General features: G+C 43.9%; 1 protein-coding gene across 1 annotated transcript in view; it reads right to left on the reverse strand.

The window, feature by feature from the left end:
• Positions 1–18,771, reverse strand: part of cps1 (carbamoyl-phosphate synthase 1) — a 164,164-nt gene that overhangs the window by 8,687 nt on the left and 136,706 nt on the right. Inside the window, exons 29-34 of the mRNA XM_033024205.1 lie at positions 17,185–17,262; positions 7,898–8,005; positions 7,067–7,156; positions 4,802–4,972; positions 2,148–2,222; positions 254–352 (exon numbers count right to left, since the gene is read on the reverse strand). Coding sequence (XP_032880096.1) covers positions 254–352; positions 2,148–2,222; positions 4,802–4,972; positions 7,067–7,156; positions 7,898–8,005; positions 17,185–17,262 — 621 coding nt within the window. The remainder of the gene's footprint in view (positions 1–253; positions 353–2,147; positions 2,223–4,801; positions 4,973–7,066; positions 7,157–7,897; positions 8,006–17,184; positions 17,263–18,771) is intronic.

Consider the following 18,771-nt stretch of genomic DNA (forward strand, 5'->3'; position numbering starts at 1 on the left):
ACTATCTTTTCTGATGTATTTGATCATTCTGAGTACATTGGAGTATTTGGTTTGATTGTAGCACCTTGCACTGAAAAGTTATTTCAAGACGTACAGAATAGAATGCTTCCGTCTACCCCACGTCAGAAGGGGGAGGAGTTGTACAGTTTGATAGCCACAGGGAAAAAGGATCTCCTGTGGTGTTCTGTGTTGTGTGTACTATGATGCTACCATATATGAGTGACTTTAAATAGATCCAGTATTTAAAGCTTACCTGAATTCCAATTAGGATCCCTTTCTGGGGCATTTTGAAGCCAGTGGACAATATTGCCTTCAGGAACGCAGAATAAATATTTGGCCCAAAACAGGCAACCTGTTTAAAAAAAAAAACATGCAAATCTCATTAGTTTGGAAATATTAAATATTTAGGACCCACATAACTCTACGTAAATAAAAATAGAAACATAGAAAATAGGTGCAGGAGGAGGCCATTTGGCCCTTCGAGCCAGCACCGCCATTCATTGTGATCATGGCTGATCATCCCCTATCAATAACCCGTGCCTGCCTTCTCCCCATATTCCTTGACTCCACTAGCCCCTAGAACTCTATCTAACTCTCTCTTAAATCCATCCAGTGATTTGGCCTCCACTGCCCTCTGTGGCATGGAATTCCACAAATTCACAACTCTCTGGGTGAAAACGTTTTTTCTCACCTCAGTCTTAAATGACTTCCCCTTTATTCTAAGACTGTGGCCCTTGGTTCTGGACTCGCCCAACACTGGGAACATTTTTCCTGCATCTAGCTTGGAGGCCAATCCATCCAGTGATTTGACCTCCACTGCCCTCTGTGGCAGGGAATTCCATAAATTCAAAACTCTCTGGGTGAAATAGCTGTTTCCTCTCAGTGGTAGAACTCTTGCAGCATAGCCTGTTGAAATGAGAACCGTGGCAGGCAGCATTGATTGCAAATAATATTTCACAACATATCGGTTTTCCTGCGCATCCCTTTAATATCACTAAAGCCACTGATCTTTCTCAGGGGGAGTCTGCGTGTCTCAAGACTGCTGTGGGCCCTATTTTTCCACTAACAAAAATAAACACTTCAACAATAATTAGTTTTCATCATCTCAGTTTCCAAAGACAACATATTTTTAAAAACTGACTTTTTTATTTCACCCTCTTACACACTTTCTTTCTTGTCCCTAGGGCAGCTTAGGGCAAACCTTTGGAAGATAATGTTGATTTTTTGGGGATGAAAGAAACTTAGATTTCTTCTCAGTGCAGTTGTATGGCAAAAAGGGTGGCAACTACTTCCTTACCAGCATGCCACAGCACTCTGCACCAGGATGCAGATTTGTGGACCATTGGGATCTATTCTGTGTCAGAGGTGACCTGTACAAGAGGGACAGGTTGCACCTGAATTGGAGGGAAATCAATATTTTGGCAGGCAGGTTTGCTAGTGCTAATCGGGATGGTTTACACTAGAATGGCAGGGGGACGGGGAGTAGGAGCGAGGCAGTTCAGAGGCTGGAAGTCGACGCAATGCAGGTTCATAGCCAGAATACGCATAAACATGCCAGAGAGCCAGGAATTACTGTTGGATTAATTTGTACCCAACTTTTTTACTGATGAAGGCCAATGTGCCAAAAGCCTTCTTGACCACCCTATCTACCTGCGATGCCTCGTTCAAGAAACTATGTGCATTCCTAGATCCTCTGCTCAACAACATTCCCCAGAGCCCTGCCATTTACTGTGAAGATCCTGCCCTGGTTTGAGTTCTCAAAATGCAACAGCTCGCACTTAACCATTCCTCAGTCCACCGTCCCACGATCCTGCTGCAAATTTTGATAATCATATGAACAAGTAAAAGGTATGTATGTGTTTGGTGAAAATTTGAATAAAACTAAGGAACAAAGATTTAGAGTAATGGCTATAAGATTTAGAGGGGATCTGATGATTATCTTAGTGCCCAGAGAGTGGCGAGTACCTGGAATACATTGTTGTAGAGAGCTGTGGAAACAGTCAGTCAGCATTTAAAAAGTATCAGGACTTAAATCACTTGGGCATAGAAGGCCATGGGACTGAGTGCTGGAAGAGGGAATCAATGTGAAAGAATGGCCTGTTTCCATGCTCCACAACTTTATTAAAGGTATGCCTTGTTCTCTGTACCTCTCCAGTGGACGCCATCTCACAGCGAAGGACCGGGTCTGCATCTCTCAGGCGAGGCCAGGAGAACATGGGAGCCTGTAAGTGCCCAAAACAAAACGTTTTAGCACTGTTCCCATCAATGCTTCCTAAACAGTAACAACCTGGTACAAATCTGTTGAGGTCATTTTATGAGTGTTACATGGCTTTAACTGTTGAGAAAGTATTTACAGTAGCTTAAAGCAAAAACGTTACAGGAAAAGCAGAAAAACCCAGAACACTGCACTTACTGAGGCAACATTTTTGATATGTCTGATGAAAGGTCCCAACCTGAAACTTTGCCAATCCATTCCCTCCACAGATGTTGCCTGACCCACTGAGTTAGCACATTTGTATATCCTGTGCACATTGTGAATTGCTGATGCAATCCTATTTGTCTCTGTGATTAAACATTTGCCCAAATCAAAATGTTATGGGATCAAGTCCCATTGCAGAGAGCTAGGTTTAATATTCAGGCATATGCTAATTCAGTGCTGAGGGAATGCTAGAGATCCCTTGAGCCTAGGCCATTATATTCAACTATCCATAGCTGGGTCCACAGCTGGTGCAAATGTCAGTATGATGCAAAATATACCGTGTCATTTGAGGGCACAAAGTGTTGTAGTTACTCAGCAGGTCAGACAGCATCCCTGGAGAACATGGGTCTTCACCAATAAAAGTGGTATGGAGGAGGTAGTAACATATTAAAATAGTTTGGTTAAAACAATATAAAATCTAATTTAAACATTCAGAATGTTAACCATCAGAGAGTGGAGATACAATAGCTCTGCACCATGATCACTAGATCATGCAAACAACACCACTGTCATCGCAATTTTGCTGCCAAGACAATGGGAATCAGAAAGAACGACATTCACCAACTTCTTTCACTGTACACATGTTTATTGCAGGGAAACATCTAAGAGCTCAGCATAAGAGAGTCAATAGGCATTGCCAAAGCAAAATGACACTTGGGAAGGACAATTATATTTTGGACGAAGAATTCACTTGTCCATAAATACAAGAATGGAAGAGGCCAAGCAGTTTAGGGAACAGATGAGTCCCAGTCCCACATAAAAAATAGCCAGGATTACTGCAGGGATTTTACAGTTGTATTGGCAATCAACTCGGGAAGCTGGCATGTTTAACATGGAAATTCCCGCATTGCTATCAAATGGCTTTTAAAAAACAACCAGCAGTCTTGTTGTGCGATGGTATCATTGTGCAGTTGTTAATGAAGAGAGTGATTGGTGAGTAATAACATTTCCACCTTTCTTTGCTGCTAATTAAGATGAAGGAAGAAAATACATTGTTACAGGTTGTGCTTAGAGTGGAAATGAGCCCCAAGCATAATTAATAAGTGCCGAGGTAATTCACAAGTTATTGTTAACTTGGCCCTATGGTATACAATATGTGGGATATCAGGGGGATTTCCAGTATCTCTGGCGACCATATGTGCAGGAAATGCGTGCAGCTGTAAGTGAATATGCTGTAGAACATCCACAATGCTGTCATGGTGAATAGCAGATTTAATGAGCTGGTCTCCCCAAAATGATTGCTTGCATAGGCAGAACAGCGATAGGCAACCACCAGGCAAAGCAGTCGGTACAGGTAGGGGACGCAGGATTTCCTCTGGCCATTCCCACTCAAAAAGGTATATAGTGTTGAATATTGTTCAAGGGTTGGCCACCCACCAATAGGCATCAATATCCAAGTTTGTAGCACCACAGCTTACTCTTTGCATGAGGTGGGAGGGGGGGGGGGGGGGGATTGGAGAGAATGGGAGAGAATGGGAAAGTGTGGGGTTTATTTGTTTGGGGATAGATGAATGTGTGGTTGCAAACACTATTCTATAAGAATACGTTGCGCCTTGGTGCCTGGGTCAAGGTGTATCAGAGTGGCTACGCCATTCTAAAAGAGGATGGTTAACCGCCAAAGGATATGGTTCACAATGTTACTAATGACATTGGTAAGAAGACAAATGATGTCCTGTAGCATGAATTAAGAAAGCAGTCATAGCTTAACACAGGATCTTTAAGATTGTAACCTCTGGAACAAAAGCTTTTCACTGTACCTCGGCCCATGTGACAATAAACTAAACTGACTAATTACTTCTGGTGTCATGTGTGTCTGAGTATAGGAATAGGCGGACATGTCAAATAACTGTATGGCTAGAGGAATGGATTAGAACATAGTTGTACAGCACATAATAGGCCCGATGGCCTAACATATTCATGCCAATTGCTTTGCCCTACTAATCGCATATGCCTGCATTATGACTGTACTCTTCTATGCACAGACATAGTGGTTTGAATGGCCTGTTTCTGCTTCTGTGCTGCATTACTCTAATTGGGGACTTTGGTTTTAACTAGCTGATCTCAATGTGATGTTACTGAGGATTCGACAGTATCATGATCTGAATGCCCAGGAAAAGCAGATTAAATCACAGATTTAGAATAATAGTGCATACATTCAATTAAAACTCAGCAAAACTCCTCCACTAATTACTCAGCTGTGTGCACAGTACTTGCACCATTCTCACAGGAATCAGAAGCCATCGGATTGGCAACCAGAGAAACAAAACAGCAGAACCTCCTGCCGGACATTCTGTCAAAAGTCGCTCTGTCCACTGCAGGTACCTTAATGCCCACGTAGTCGGTTGGTATGATGGGGTTCTCCAGCGTTGGCAGACTTGACTCATCCAAGCTCTCACCAATCATCACTCGCGTGGCCACATTGATAAGATCAACACCAATGGTCTTTGATACGAAGGGAAAGGACCTGGATGCCCTCAAGTTACATTCAATAACCTAGTAGCCAGTAAGAAGCAAAAGTTAGAGGCTGCTCTCGGAGGAGACAGTCAATGGCACAATTCAGATTCAATTTTAATTTTCACATGGATGAAGCTCCTTCACGGACAGATACCCACAAATGAAACAATTTTCCTAACTGTCTTCCAGATAAAGGTTATGGAGACTGGCTGATTGCTGTGCATTCTCTCCACTGAACTAGAAGCGAGTCTGATTCTGTTTCTCATCTGTTTACCCAATGGCTAGAGATTGGAGGCTAAAGGGGAAACCAGTATGTTGTACTCCCATATTGTCCTCGTCCTTCTTAGCGATAAAGATTGCGGTTTTAGGGACTGTTGTCTGTTTCCAAAATTTAAGTATTAATTTTTTTGCCGTTATTAGGCCATAGTTAAGGAAACGTCTTTGAAATATCGTTAGCTTAGAACAGGCCTCTGACATACCTAATGTGATCAGTTTTATATCGGGGTCCAATTTAGTTTTAAGTATTTTAGAAAAGGTATCAAAAATTCCCCTCCAGGAGTTTTGTAACTTTATGCAGGAAGAAAAAGAATGGGTTATAGTCGCTTCTTGGAGGACATTTATCACAAATAGGTCCCTATTTGTCCCTGCAGTGAAGATGTGGATCACAGATGATCCACATCTTCACTCCAAGACACTACATTTGGAAAACATTAGGCTTGTCTTGGCGGAAAAACCAGATCAATTTCTTAAGACATGGACACTCTTTACTGAATTCTTACAACAATAGTATGGTGAAACAAAAATATAAATTTAAATCCAATGCTAGGTTGGGTGAGGCGGGGGGGCGAGGGGCAAGGTATATCTCCATTTCTTTTTTCTTATTCCTCTATCTTTCTGCTACACTGCTTTGGTAGTTTAGGAGACTTTCTCTTCTTGTTCTCCTTTACTCTATCTTTTCACTTTTTATTTCTTTCTTTTCTTGCTTTCTCTTTCTTTCTTTTTTTTCATTTTTATAATTTAGGTTATAAGGTTAAAAATGAAGCTGTGCAATAATTGTATAATTCTAGATGTCGAATATTTTATCTTTGTACAATTGCTAATTAAAAAAAAAAATTTAATTAAAAAATAATAAAATAAAAAAAAGATTGCGGTTTTTGGAAATACTATCACAGTAGCCTAGGCAAGTAACAGGAGTGGATTTTGTAAATGACACTCCCTGCAGTCACTTTGTGCCAACGCTGGAGGGAATAAAGTGTGCTGTTCTGGATATTTGTGAGGTTCTGGAGAGTTGATGGAACTACATTTATCCAGACAAGTGGTGAGCATTCCATTGCACTGTTGTATTCTGACGTAGAGGATAGAAAAGCCTTGGAAAGATGGCGTTATTCACTGTGGGATTACATGTTTTTAACAGTTTCTGCAGCCTATGTATCTTAGTGGCTAGTCCAATTAATTTGCTTAGTGATGGAAACTTACAGGATATTGATGGCAGTATGTTGGAAAATTGTAATGTGATTGAATTCTTGCCTGCTGGAGGTGGTCAAGGCCTGGTACTTCTATGGCACAAATGTTATTAGCCCAGGATTCTCTTACTGCAGGCAACCATGGGCTACTTCACGAAGGTGAAGAAGCGTGAATTGAATGAAACACTGTGCAGTCATCAGGGAACATCCCTAATTTCTGGCCTTACAATGGAAGGAAGGTCATTGATGAAGCAGCTGAAGATGGTTGGGCCTCTGTTCCTAAGGAATTCATGCATTGATGTCCTTGGACCAGGATATTTGACCTCCAACACGTTAAAAGGCCGGAATTTTTGAATGTACCATATAATTAAAAATATAAGGAGGCATGAGGGGGGACAACTGCAAGCAAAGAATTAGGATGGAGATTCAACACAAGATTACTGATCTTCAATGATGCAGTGAACTAGATTCATCGTACACATTCTGAAAGGAGATGATTCAGGACATGAGGCTCATTGCATGATATTGAATATACTGTTCAGAACCAGGCATACAGCACTATCAGCCATACTGGCCCATTCTAGCCTCTTTCCTGGCTTCTCAATCTATCAGTACAGCCTTTGCCATTGTGTTTTGTCTCAACCTTTAAGCATGTCACAGACTAACTCACCATCACGTCATTTCCCTTCACAAGAAACTGTACATTGAATGGACCAGAGATCTCAAATGCTTCAGATATCTTCCTGGTTGCAATCTTCACCTGAAAAAGAATACAATTGTTAATGGATGCCCTGGATAATTCACAAGCACTTGATAATTCCTAGGAGTTGAATGATTACGATCCCCTAGCTGAGTATAGCACATTGGATATGCTGAATCAGAGAGAGCACTGTGTTGCTTGGGGAAAGTGTCTTACTGCGGGTCATGGTCACACTTGGCAACCAGCTGCAACCTTTCCACTCTTCCATTTCTGCTGCTTTTCTCCCGAATGCACGCGGGTGAGATCAGTTTAACGGCATCATGTTCAGCACAAACATTGTGGGCCGAAGGGCCCGTTCCTGTGCTCTGTTGTTCTGTGTTCTATGTCTCTCGGATCAACAATTCGCAAGGCCTATCGTTTATTCTATGTCCTTATTTTGTTTGCCTTTCCAAACTGCATCACCTTGCATTTGACAGAATTAAGTTCCATCTGCCATTGTGCTACCTTAACTTTCCAGCTGATTTGTATCCTTCTGTAGCCTCCTCATTACTTATGACACCACCAATCTATGCACCACTGTCAATTGCTGCAAAATGCAACCCCCGTCCCTCCACCAACCCCCTCTCCCAGAGTCATAGGACTGAAATGGGATCTTCGGCCCAACTCATCCATGTTGACCACAACGTACATTTACACCAATCCCAATTTCCTGCTTTAGGCTTGTACCCCACTATACCTTTCCCATCCAAATATGTGTTCAAATATATTGTTATCCAGGTCCAGTGATGTATTGCCTCATACCTTCTCCAAAGCTCCCTGGCTGATGGTCTGGGTTGGGAGGATGAGCGTGGCATCGCCAGAATGAACACCAGCATCTTCCACGTGCTCTGTGATGGCATGAGCCAGTACCTGTCAGGGAAAGAGGAATAGCACTGCTCATCTAGTGTCACCAAGAAAGCAGCACAGAAACGCAGTCATGCCAGAACACTTTCACTGAGTTGTCATTACACAGCAAGAAATTACACATTGACCATATGCTACATGGCCAGTACAGCTCCACAAGTTACACACTGGCCATACACTGAATTGCTGTTACTTACTCTCCACACATTGAGTATAGAAGATACAATACAATACAATACACATTTATTGTCATTTGAGCCCCAGTGAGACTCAAACGAAATTTTGTTTCCACAGCCATACAAACAAAAACAATGTCCTACAGACATACACACAATTAAGTTCACACAAACATCCATCACAGTGAACCCACTGTGATGGAAGGCAAAAGTCTTTTCTCTCCCCTGCTCTCCCGATGTCCAAGCCCCAGGCGGGCGATGATAAGTCCCACGGCCATTTTAGGCCGTGCCGGGCGATTTACGGCCCCGCTCCCGGTCTAGAAGTCTCGAAGTTGGAGCTCCCGGCGGGCGCTGTAATGTCCCATGGCCATGAAGCCGTGCCGGGTGATGTACTTCCCCGCTCCGGGTCGTTCCAAACCCCGCGACACGGGCTGGAGAAGTCGCGTTGCGGGAGCTCCGGGAAGCGGTCTCTCTCTCCCCCCGGACCCGCGAGCTCCCGATGTCCCAGTCCACCGGACCTGCGGCTGCGTTGCTGGAGCCTCCGAGCCCCAGGAGTCGAGTCGCAGCAGCGAGTCACCACCGCTCCCCACGTTCCGAGGCCGGCCAGCCCCACGATGGTGAGTAGTCCGCAGCGCAGTCTCCCGAGCCCCCGGGTCGTTCAGGTTGGAGGCCGCTCCACGGTGCTAGGCCCCAACGACAACGGAGACCCGACAGGGAAAAGGTCGGGTCTCCCGGACAGGGAAGAGATTTTAAACGGTTTCCCCCTCCCCCCCCCGCCCCCCATATATACACATTTAAAAACCAGTATTTAAAAAACACCAAACACTACATTTAACTAGACAAAAAATAAAAAAAGACAGACAGGCTGTAGGAGCCGCTGCAACGAGTCGCGCCGCCACCAGGATGGGAGGTCATGTATACAAGATGTTAGTGGGGCCGCATTTAGAGCATTGTGTTCAGTTCTGGGCACCATGTAATAAGAAATATGTTGTTAAGATGGAAAGGATGCAGAGAAGATTTACAAGGATGTTGCCAGGACTCAAGCTATAGGAAGAGTTTGGGCAGCCTGGGATTATTTTCCCTAGAGCGTAGGAGGATGAGTGGTGATCTTATAGTAGGTATGTTACAAAACTTACCTTCAGCGGCGCTGCAGTTCTGTCACTGCCCGTGTGCGCGACTTTGGCGCCTTTGAGAGGGGGGCGGGTTTAAAATGCTGTTTTTTCCCAGCCTGTTGAAATCGATTTTTGTCAGGCTGTTTTGCTGCTGAAGATTAATCTCTCCGACATCGGTTTTATTAAGTTTTTTTTAAACTGCACTGGATATTTTAATAGCAGGAGTAAATTAAAAATCAACTTCTAAAGCCGTCAACACCGACAACGGGGACGGATTTCACGTACGGGACAGGTAAGGGAAAGCCGTTTATTTTACATATAAACGTGCTTCTTAGGATGCCTTTAATCAAAATTTTACGTTGCGAAAAGGTGACATAGGCCCCATACGAACCAGCAGTATTTTTCCTGCCGATATGGGGTTTAAATTCACCGCAACCGCAACGTTCCAAACGATCGCGTTCCACAAAATCCCACTCGCAAGATGATTTAAATGGCCATTAATTTACGGGAATTAAACACTAAATTCCTTCCATTTGGCCTATAAATTCATGACAATGAGATTTAAAAATCATGTTATATTGTGAATTCTTGTGTGAATGTTATTTGGACATTTAGGCTATTTAAAAATGTTAACCTTTTCTTAAGAAATTGAAAGATGTTTAGATCTAGTAATTGAATTTAGTAATTAGCTACAATTAGGTAACTAACTAATTATATGCTTTAATTTCAGGTCATCCAAGTAAGATCGTTTCAGAATGCTTCAATCTATAATAACTGAAAATCTCATTCAGTTCTCTTAATTTTTAAGAAAGTTATGGGCTTTTGACTGTCCTTGATCACAGCTTTTGAATGGAAAAGCAATAGGGAACAAGATGCTAATTTCCGAGTAAGAAAATGGCCATAACCTTTTTAATACTGAAGATATGAAAGTGAATTAGGTGTCAAATTAAATGTATTTTTATGCTTTATCACACAAAGGATGGTAGGTGTATGGAACAAGCTGCTTGGAGAGCTACTCGAGGCAGGGACTATCACAACGTTTAAGAAGCAATTAGACAGGTACATGGATAGGACATGTTTAGAGGGATATGGGCCAAACGCAGGCATGTTGGACGAGTGTAGGTGGGACATGTTGGTCCTGGTGGGCAAGTTGGGCTGAAGGGTCTGTTTCCACACTGTATGACTAAGACTCTATGACAAGATCCCCAGGTTACAAGTTGATCACACACTGGGCTGTCATTACAGCTATACCTGTATATTTGATCACTGATCTGCTGTAACAGCTCCATAATTGCACACTGATCACGTCCAGAGCTGCTGTTACAGCAATACTGGTTACACGTTGACCATACACTGAGATGCCATTACAGGTTCAGAAATTCAGCACTGCCTACCAAACTGCCTTTACAGCACTGCAGATTACACATGGGTCACACACTGAGATGCAGTTTCATCTCCACAGATTAAACATCCACCACATGCTAAGCTGTCTTTACACCTCCATGAATGACACATTGCGCTCATACTGTCGTTGAAACTCTACACATTGGCCATACACTGAGCTTTTGTTACAGGTCCAGAAATTATACATTAGTCAGACGTAGAGCAACTGCTACATCTCTGCAGATTACTCACTAACTACTGGCTAAACTGCCATTTTACTTCGGAGTCACGTGAGTGACTACGTGAAGAAGGGCCGTCCGTCTGCGTGCGCGTCATTACGTCTGAACGCAAGCGCACGACGGGCTGGCAGGCACTGTGTCCTCCAAGCCGTCGGGATGGGCAGGTAAGGAAAGTTGAACTACTTACCTGCGTTCTTTCGGGCTTGAAGCTTTTTTGTAGTTTCAGAACCCAGATGTCGAGGAGACGGCCCGCGGGGATGTCGGCTTCCGAAGACCGCAGCATTCCAAGTAGCGGGAGACGGTCTTGTTCCCGACATTAGCGCCGACAGCAGAATCGGCAGGAGACTTTGTGCGGGAGGAGGAGCTCCATGGTTGCCCTGCGGGACGTAATAACACCCGCAAGTCTAACAAACCCGTTGACTCAGATGAGTCCGGAGAAGAGGGATACCCTCCCTCAACGGAGAGCATCTGAGGACGACTTCTCCCACATGGAGCAACTTATGGAGAAGTTGCTCCAACAATGATCTGCTCCGAAGGAGGGAGCAGTATCAGCACGGCCTACAGCAGTGCCGGTGCCGGGAGCCTCGCACATGGGGCAGCCCAATGTCTTCCCCATTGGAGGGGGAAGTACATATGGAAGAAACCACTCTGAATCAGAGTACAAAAGAAGAGGGGGGGAAACCTTCCCAGGGACAAGCAGAAGAAAGGAAGTAAGTAAGTTTTACTTAGATTGCACTGTTTAAGTCAACCAAAATGCTTTACATAAAAGGAATAATAAGCTTCCATACAAACAAACAGAAAATAAGTACTTCTGCAATCATCCAGGTTCCACTGGGTGCTTCCCTGGATGGAATCTAGCTCTTGACAGCCCGGGTATTATGGAGAACCCGCAGGCAGCAGCACCTGTTTTCAGGGCTGCACAAATGTCTCCTGCTCTGAGGAGAGGAGCATTCATGGTCCGTTTCAGTCTGACCCAAAGCTAGAACCTCATTTAGGTCCACTGGAAGGGCCATGTCAGCACAGGTATCCTCAGGGGCCTGCGGCAGCACCTGTTTTCAGGGCTGCCTACGAATCTCACTCTCAGTGGAGGGGAGTGTGAGTGATCAGTAGGTAACTGATCTCGAAATTAAAGTATGAACATACTGAAGCATCAGTAGGCGACAACACACCCCACACCTCCATAGGGGGTAAGCGGTTCACTGAATCCGGTGGTAGCTTGAAAGCTGGGCACGGAAATATGATCAGAGTCGTCTTTCAAGGCAGACTCAAAATAGTGGCCAGAATTGTCCTATAAGGCAGGTTCAGTATGATGAGGTTTTCAGACCAGACCCAAGCAGAGGTCAGGAGAAACATGGAATCCACACCCCCTACCAGTCCTACTCCCAATCAAGGAGAGAAAAGGAATCCGCATCAGGGGCCTTTGGGCTTACTACAAGACCACCGGTAGCCATGGAGGTAGGTGGGTCTGAGTTTACTGAAACAAGGGATTGTGGACCAGTTACATGTTGGTAATTTACTCTTGTGTTCTTGTTCAAAATGACAATAACATGAATTTTCAGAACTGGTTTTAAAAAACAGATAATAACATGTGATTATTTTTACTGCACAACATACATAGGTTCCAAGCAGACTTGGAACTTGGACTGGAGTTGTCTTCGAGGCAGGGCCAGTATTTTTGGGCAGGGTTGCCATTCAGGACATGTGACAGATGGAGGATGTCACTTCATCCAGGTTTAACTCATTTGTGCAGTATAGACTTTCAGAACAGTAATTTTTTGTTACGGTCTAACTACTGTTTTATAGGAGCTTCCTATAAAATGGTCACATGGCATGCATCGACCTCAAAGATGCATACTATTCGGTGTCTATTCACTAAGAACAGGAGATATTTGAAGTTTAACTGGATGGCATAGATCTGCCAAATGAGTTGACATCAGCTCCTAGACTATTGACAAAACTACGGAAACCAATTCTGGGTCTACAAAGGTCTCAGAACCACATAGTAATGGCATATTTGGACAATTTCATTTTGGAGTCACCAAGAATTGGAAGAAGCACCAGTCAAAGCAAACCAAAACCCTGTTTGATAGAATTGGTTACCTCATCCATCCAGTTAAATCAAAATTGACACCTACAAGGGTAATTGATTACCTAGAATTTACTATCAAAAACAGTAAATATGTTGGTGACTTTGCCTAGGGGCAAACAACTATATTAATCAAGCCTGCTATGACCTGATAATAATAATAATAATAATAATAACTTTATTTATAAAGCACTTTAAACAACTGCAGTTGCCACAAAGTGCTGTACATGAGAACTCATGAACAAAAAGCTATTACAAACAATTAAAAACCATTAAAAACCGTAAAACGAAGGACTATAAAAAACACACTAAAAATTAAAAGACATTAAAAGCACTAAAAACAGGAGCAATGCCTCAGCCAGTGTCGAAAGCCAAAGAATAAAAATGTGTTTTTAGGGAGGATTTGAAGATGGACAGTGAGGGGGCCTGTCTGATGTGCAGCGGCAAGGTGTTCCAGAGTGCCGGAGCAGCAACAGAAAAGGCTCTATCCCCTCTGAGCTTCCGCTTAGACCTTGGTACCTCAAGGAGCAGCTGATCAGCTGACCTGAGGCACCGGGCAGGAGCATATAGGTGGAGCAGCTCAGAGAGGTAAGGCAGGGCGAGCCCATTCAACGATTTAAAAACAAATAAAATAATTTTGAAATGAACTCGAAAGTGCACTGGGAGCCAGTGAAGGGAGGCCAAAATTGGCGTAATGTGCTCCCTCTTTCGAGTTCCGGTCAAAAGGCGAGCGGCAGCATTTTGAACAAGCTGGAGACGAGCCAATGAAGCTCGTGCGACTCCAGAGTAGAGTGCGTTACAGTAATCCAGCCTAGATGTAATAAAGGCATGGATTACTGTTTCAAAATGCTGCCGCTCGAGAATGGGCTTCACCTTTGCCAGCTTCCTTAGGTGAAAGAAGCTGGACTTAACCACCGCGCCTATTTGTTCATCTAGTTTAAAATCACCGTCCATCCTAAATCCCAGGTTCAAAACGGTTGGCTTTACAGACAATGCCAGTGGACCCAAGTCAACAAAGGGAGGTTCACGGCAACCATTGGGGCCAAACAAAATCACCTCTGTCTTCTCTTCATTAAGTCCCAGAAAGTTTAAGGCCATCCAGGACTTAATGTCCTCAAGACAAGACAGAAGTGATTTTAGAGAATAGTCGTCTTCTTTCCTGAGTGGCATATATAACTGGCTATCATCTGCATAAAAGTGAAAGGAGATGCCATGTCTTCTTAAAATTGAGCCCAGAGGAAGTAGGTATAAAGAGAAGAGCAGGGGCCCTAAAATTGAGCCCTGTGGAACCCCATATACCAAGGGAGTGGAGGAGGATTCAAAGCCAGCAAGGCTTACACGCATGGTTCTGTCTGCCAGATAGGACCTGAACCATCCCAGGGCACTGCCACAAATGCCCACTTGGTGCTGTAATCGGGAAATTAAAATTCCATGGTCCACTGTATCGAAGGCGGCAGATAGGTCCAGCAAGACAAGAACCACATAATTACCAGAGTCGTTTGCCAGGAGGATGTCGTTGAAGACCCTTAGCAGATAGTCAAATACTAGCCATCTATCAGGCAAACAGCGAGTGTAATTGGCAAATAGTAGCTGCATTTCCAGCAGTACGTACGGGCCTTTGCATTACCAGAATTTACAGCGAGCAAAGGAACGAACACTCAGATTCCATGCAGGCCAAATTGGCAAAACTATGGATTGCCAGCAGAGGCCATTGTTGAATAACTATGGTGGATAACGAACGTGAGAAAGCTCAAGGTAAATTTTGCTTGAGCACCATCGAGGGTTCTTCAGACCTATGCAAGCGGCTAAGGATGGGGAGCCACTAACACAGTCTAGAGCTGTGGGGGCAGATGGAATGAGCAGGAGTCTGTAATTCCCCAACACATGGAATCAATTACCCAGAATTGTTGGGGGCACAATTTGGACTCAAGGGTTTCTGTAGCAATATGCAACCGGTGCTTGTTCAAATTCAGATTGATAACACCACTGCCGTGGCACATATCCATTAACAAGGGTGGTGTAAAATCTGTATCTTACGACAGATTGTCGAACCTCATTTGGCACTGGTGTATCAAGAGGAATATTTGGGAAATCTACGAGGTAGATATAACACGGTGACAGATGCTGGATCACGAATGTTTAATAACAACACAGAATGGATGTTGAATCAGGCAGTATTTAACGAAATAACTACACGATTTGGCATACCAGATATTGTTCTGTTTGCATCTAGACTAAACCATCAGTTATCCAGATATGTGTCCTGCAAGCAGGATCCAGGAGCAAAGGCAGTGGATGCTTTCTCCCTCAATTGGGGAGGATTGTTTATGTATGCTTTCCGCAAATTTGTCTCACAAACCGATGCTTGACCAAAATCAAGCAAGACTAAGCCACAGGCATATTGGTAGTGCCAGATTGGCCTACTCAAGCCTGGTTCCCAACATTTTTGGGAACTATAGTCCAGCCAGTTATGGCTGTACCCAAGAGCAGGGACCTCCTAGTGAACCCAGTTACAGGGAGTAATCATCCACTACACGAACGTATTAACTTGTTGGTCTGCAGATTCTGAGGCCTTTTCAAAGCATAGGACTGTCCGAACAAATACAACACAGTTCGGATAACAGATGTCTTGGAGTTTCCTATCAACTCTGTACTATAACTATAAACAAAGTTATAGTGCAATCTATAGTGCCAGAGGTGCACTCTCCTCCTATCTGATGCTGGAAGCAGGGCACGGGTCGATAGGAACGCACCCCTTTACAACAAAATTCATGAAGGGAATTTACAATTAAATACCTCTAAGACCAAGGTACACGGACACATGGGATGTGAGCGTGGTACTAACCCTACTTTGACAGTGGGGACCGCCTGTAACTAACCCTGAAGGTGCTATGCTGACAAAGAGTCCAGACACTGCAAAAGCTACGGTTGGACCACATGACCACCAATATGAACAACATAACACTCGTAATCAGGAACCTGATAAAACATAGCAGGCCAGGAATGCCAGGGATGGAGATCCAGTTCTTGGCATATCCAGAGGACCTACGGTTGTGTGTGTGGTAACATACTAACACCACTATCTGAGAGTTACGGAGAACCTCAGAGGCTCAGAACAATCGGTCCTCATCAGCCATAAAAAAAAAAACAATTTTTAAAAAACCACACCAGAAGGTGTCAACTCAAACCATCTCCAGATGGTCAAAGGGGGTAATGGCGGTAACAGAGTGAACATTTATATGGTTAAATCTCACTCCACCAGGGCTGCATCTACGTCGGCAGCAAGAGCAATGGACGTGCCTCTTGACGACATCCTAGTGGCTGCAGGATGGACGAATGAAATACGGTCCACCGGTTTTATAACAAACCTATAACCGGACTGGGGGTGTTTGCACGTACCATTTTAAGTTCTGTCCCTTAGTTTACCCCCAAGGTTGGGAGGGGAAACTAGTTTTTTTTTAACTTTTCTTTCATTTAAAGCATCAGTGTCTTTACTTAACTACATAATGTCTGAATGCTTTAATGATTACACGCATCCATGGTCAATCCATTCAGTATGTGACGCTTGGATTCGTAACCGGCGTAAAATCACAGAGCTTTGAAATCTTCACGTAGTCACTCACGTGACTCCGAAGTAAAATAGTAAGATTAAACGAGAACTACCAGTTTGAAGTTTGATCTTGATTTTATGAGGAGTTACGATGAGCGATTACGTGCCCACCGCTCCCACCCTCATACTATCAAGGTCACATGTAAGTTCTAGTTTCTTCAATCTTACTATTCTCAGGTCTTCTTTTTATCTGTGATTTAACACCGCTGCTTTGAAGATTGACGCGCACGCAGACGGACGGCCCTTCTTCACGTAATCGCTCATCGTAACTCCTCATAAAATCAAGATCAAACTTCAAACTGGTAGTTCTCGTTTAATCTTACTATTATAACTCCACAAATTACCCAGTTACCTACTGTTACAGCTCTGCAGGTTACACATTGACCACATGCCAAGCTGCCATTAAAACACCCCATATTATAAACAGTCCACACACTGAGCTGCCATTACAGCCTGAGAAAATGCACATTCGTCACAAACCAAGCTGCCATTTTAGCTCCACAGTTTACATTCACCACTTGCTGACCTGTAATAGCAGCTCTATATATTATATATTGATGCAGTCAGTATCTTCCTTACCTTCCCATTTTTTGAAACTGCATCAACTTCAACCTCTCGTGCTCCTTCCACAAACTTAGTGATGACAACTGGATGGTCCTGCAGGAAACAAGAGAGATGTTTCTGTGTGAGGAACATTCATTTTTACTGTGCATTCCCACACAGGCAGCTGGTACCAGGAGTGCCTTGCTGATGGTGCCAAGTTGGAGTCCTGTTTAGTTCCAGCTGCTCAATAACACACTGCCTCGAGTCTCTCAGCCATGTACAAGCACAAAATGTGTGTGTTAGCAATCCCAAGTCTCAACTCAATAGACAATAGACAATAGGTGCAGGAGTAGGCCATTCGGCCCTTCGAGCCAGCACCGCCATTCAATGTGATCATGGCTGATCATCCCCAATCAGTACCCTGTTCCTGCCTTCTCCCCATATCCCCTGACTCTGCTATTTTAAAGAGCCCTATCTAGCTCTCTCTTGAAAGCATCCAGAGAACATGCCTCCACCGCCCTCCGAGGCAGAAAATTCCACAGAGAATTCCACTCGGGAAGAATATCTAGCCAAGCACAGTTCACAAGCAAGCCTCGGGAGAAAATGAATGGAAAGCCATGGCCACTGCCAGTGGCAATGCACACATCTCTTATGTGGTAGGTTGTGGGCTTGGATGGGACAGAATGGTGTTTGCCATTTTCCTTCCTGCATTCATAATACTCGCTCTGGATTCCACCAGTCCCAATATGTATCAATGCGATGAATGCCCGGTTTAGAAACCAAGATAAGGTCACTAACTGAGATTATTTATCTGCAAGATTTGAAGGGCCAAGGAAGGAGGATATCATCACCTGGTTGACCAGAATGCATCTGGTTTGCCCTCTTGAAAGTATATTCACCAAAAAACATTTATCTGGTAAATCTGTCTAGGTTTCAGAAGCACTTGGAACTACAAAATGGAAAATAAAGGATGGTGGGTGTATGGAACAGTGGGCCGACTGATCAACTGACCATTGAGTCACTGGCACAGCATGAGCCGCGGATCCATCACTGATCAGTTGATCAGTCGGCCCGCTAAGACTCAGCCGCACACCAGGAGTTCAGCTAAGAGGTTTTGACAATGCCCGTTCCTGCTGGTCGGAAAACTTCCTTTGTTTCACACAAGATTGTTGCGGAAAACCAGCCTCACACATTATTGCATTGGAGAGTGGCCTTGTGTCCATTCCCACCAAAAAAATGAAACACGAGTTCATCTGGGAGGAAGCAAGAGTTAGAAAAATCTATAAAACATGTCAAAAGCAAAAAGTAGTCTGAAAAAGGGTCTCTGACGTGGAAGAGGCCCAGGACAGAAAGTTTCCCTCTCCCCTAACTCTCATTCTGAAGAAGGATCTCGACCCAAAACATTACCCATTCCTTTTCTCCAGAGATGTTGCCTGACCCATTGTGTTACTCTAGCATGTTGTGCCTATCCTCAGGGTAAATCAGCATCTGCAGTTCCTTCCTACGCATTACCAGAACACTGTTTGGCTTAGAGGGTTTCAGCTATAGGGAGAGGTTGGATAGACTTGGATGTTGAGGAGAGACTTAATCGAAGTATATAAAATTATGAAAGACATCGATAGT

Source organism: Amblyraja radiata, chromosome 7 (assembly GCF_010909765.2).
Source record: "Amblyraja radiata isolate CabotCenter1 chromosome 7, sAmbRad1.1.pri, whole genome shotgun sequence".
Lineage (NCBI taxonomy): Eukaryota > Metazoa > Chordata > Chondrichthyes > Rajiformes > Rajidae > Amblyraja > Amblyraja radiata.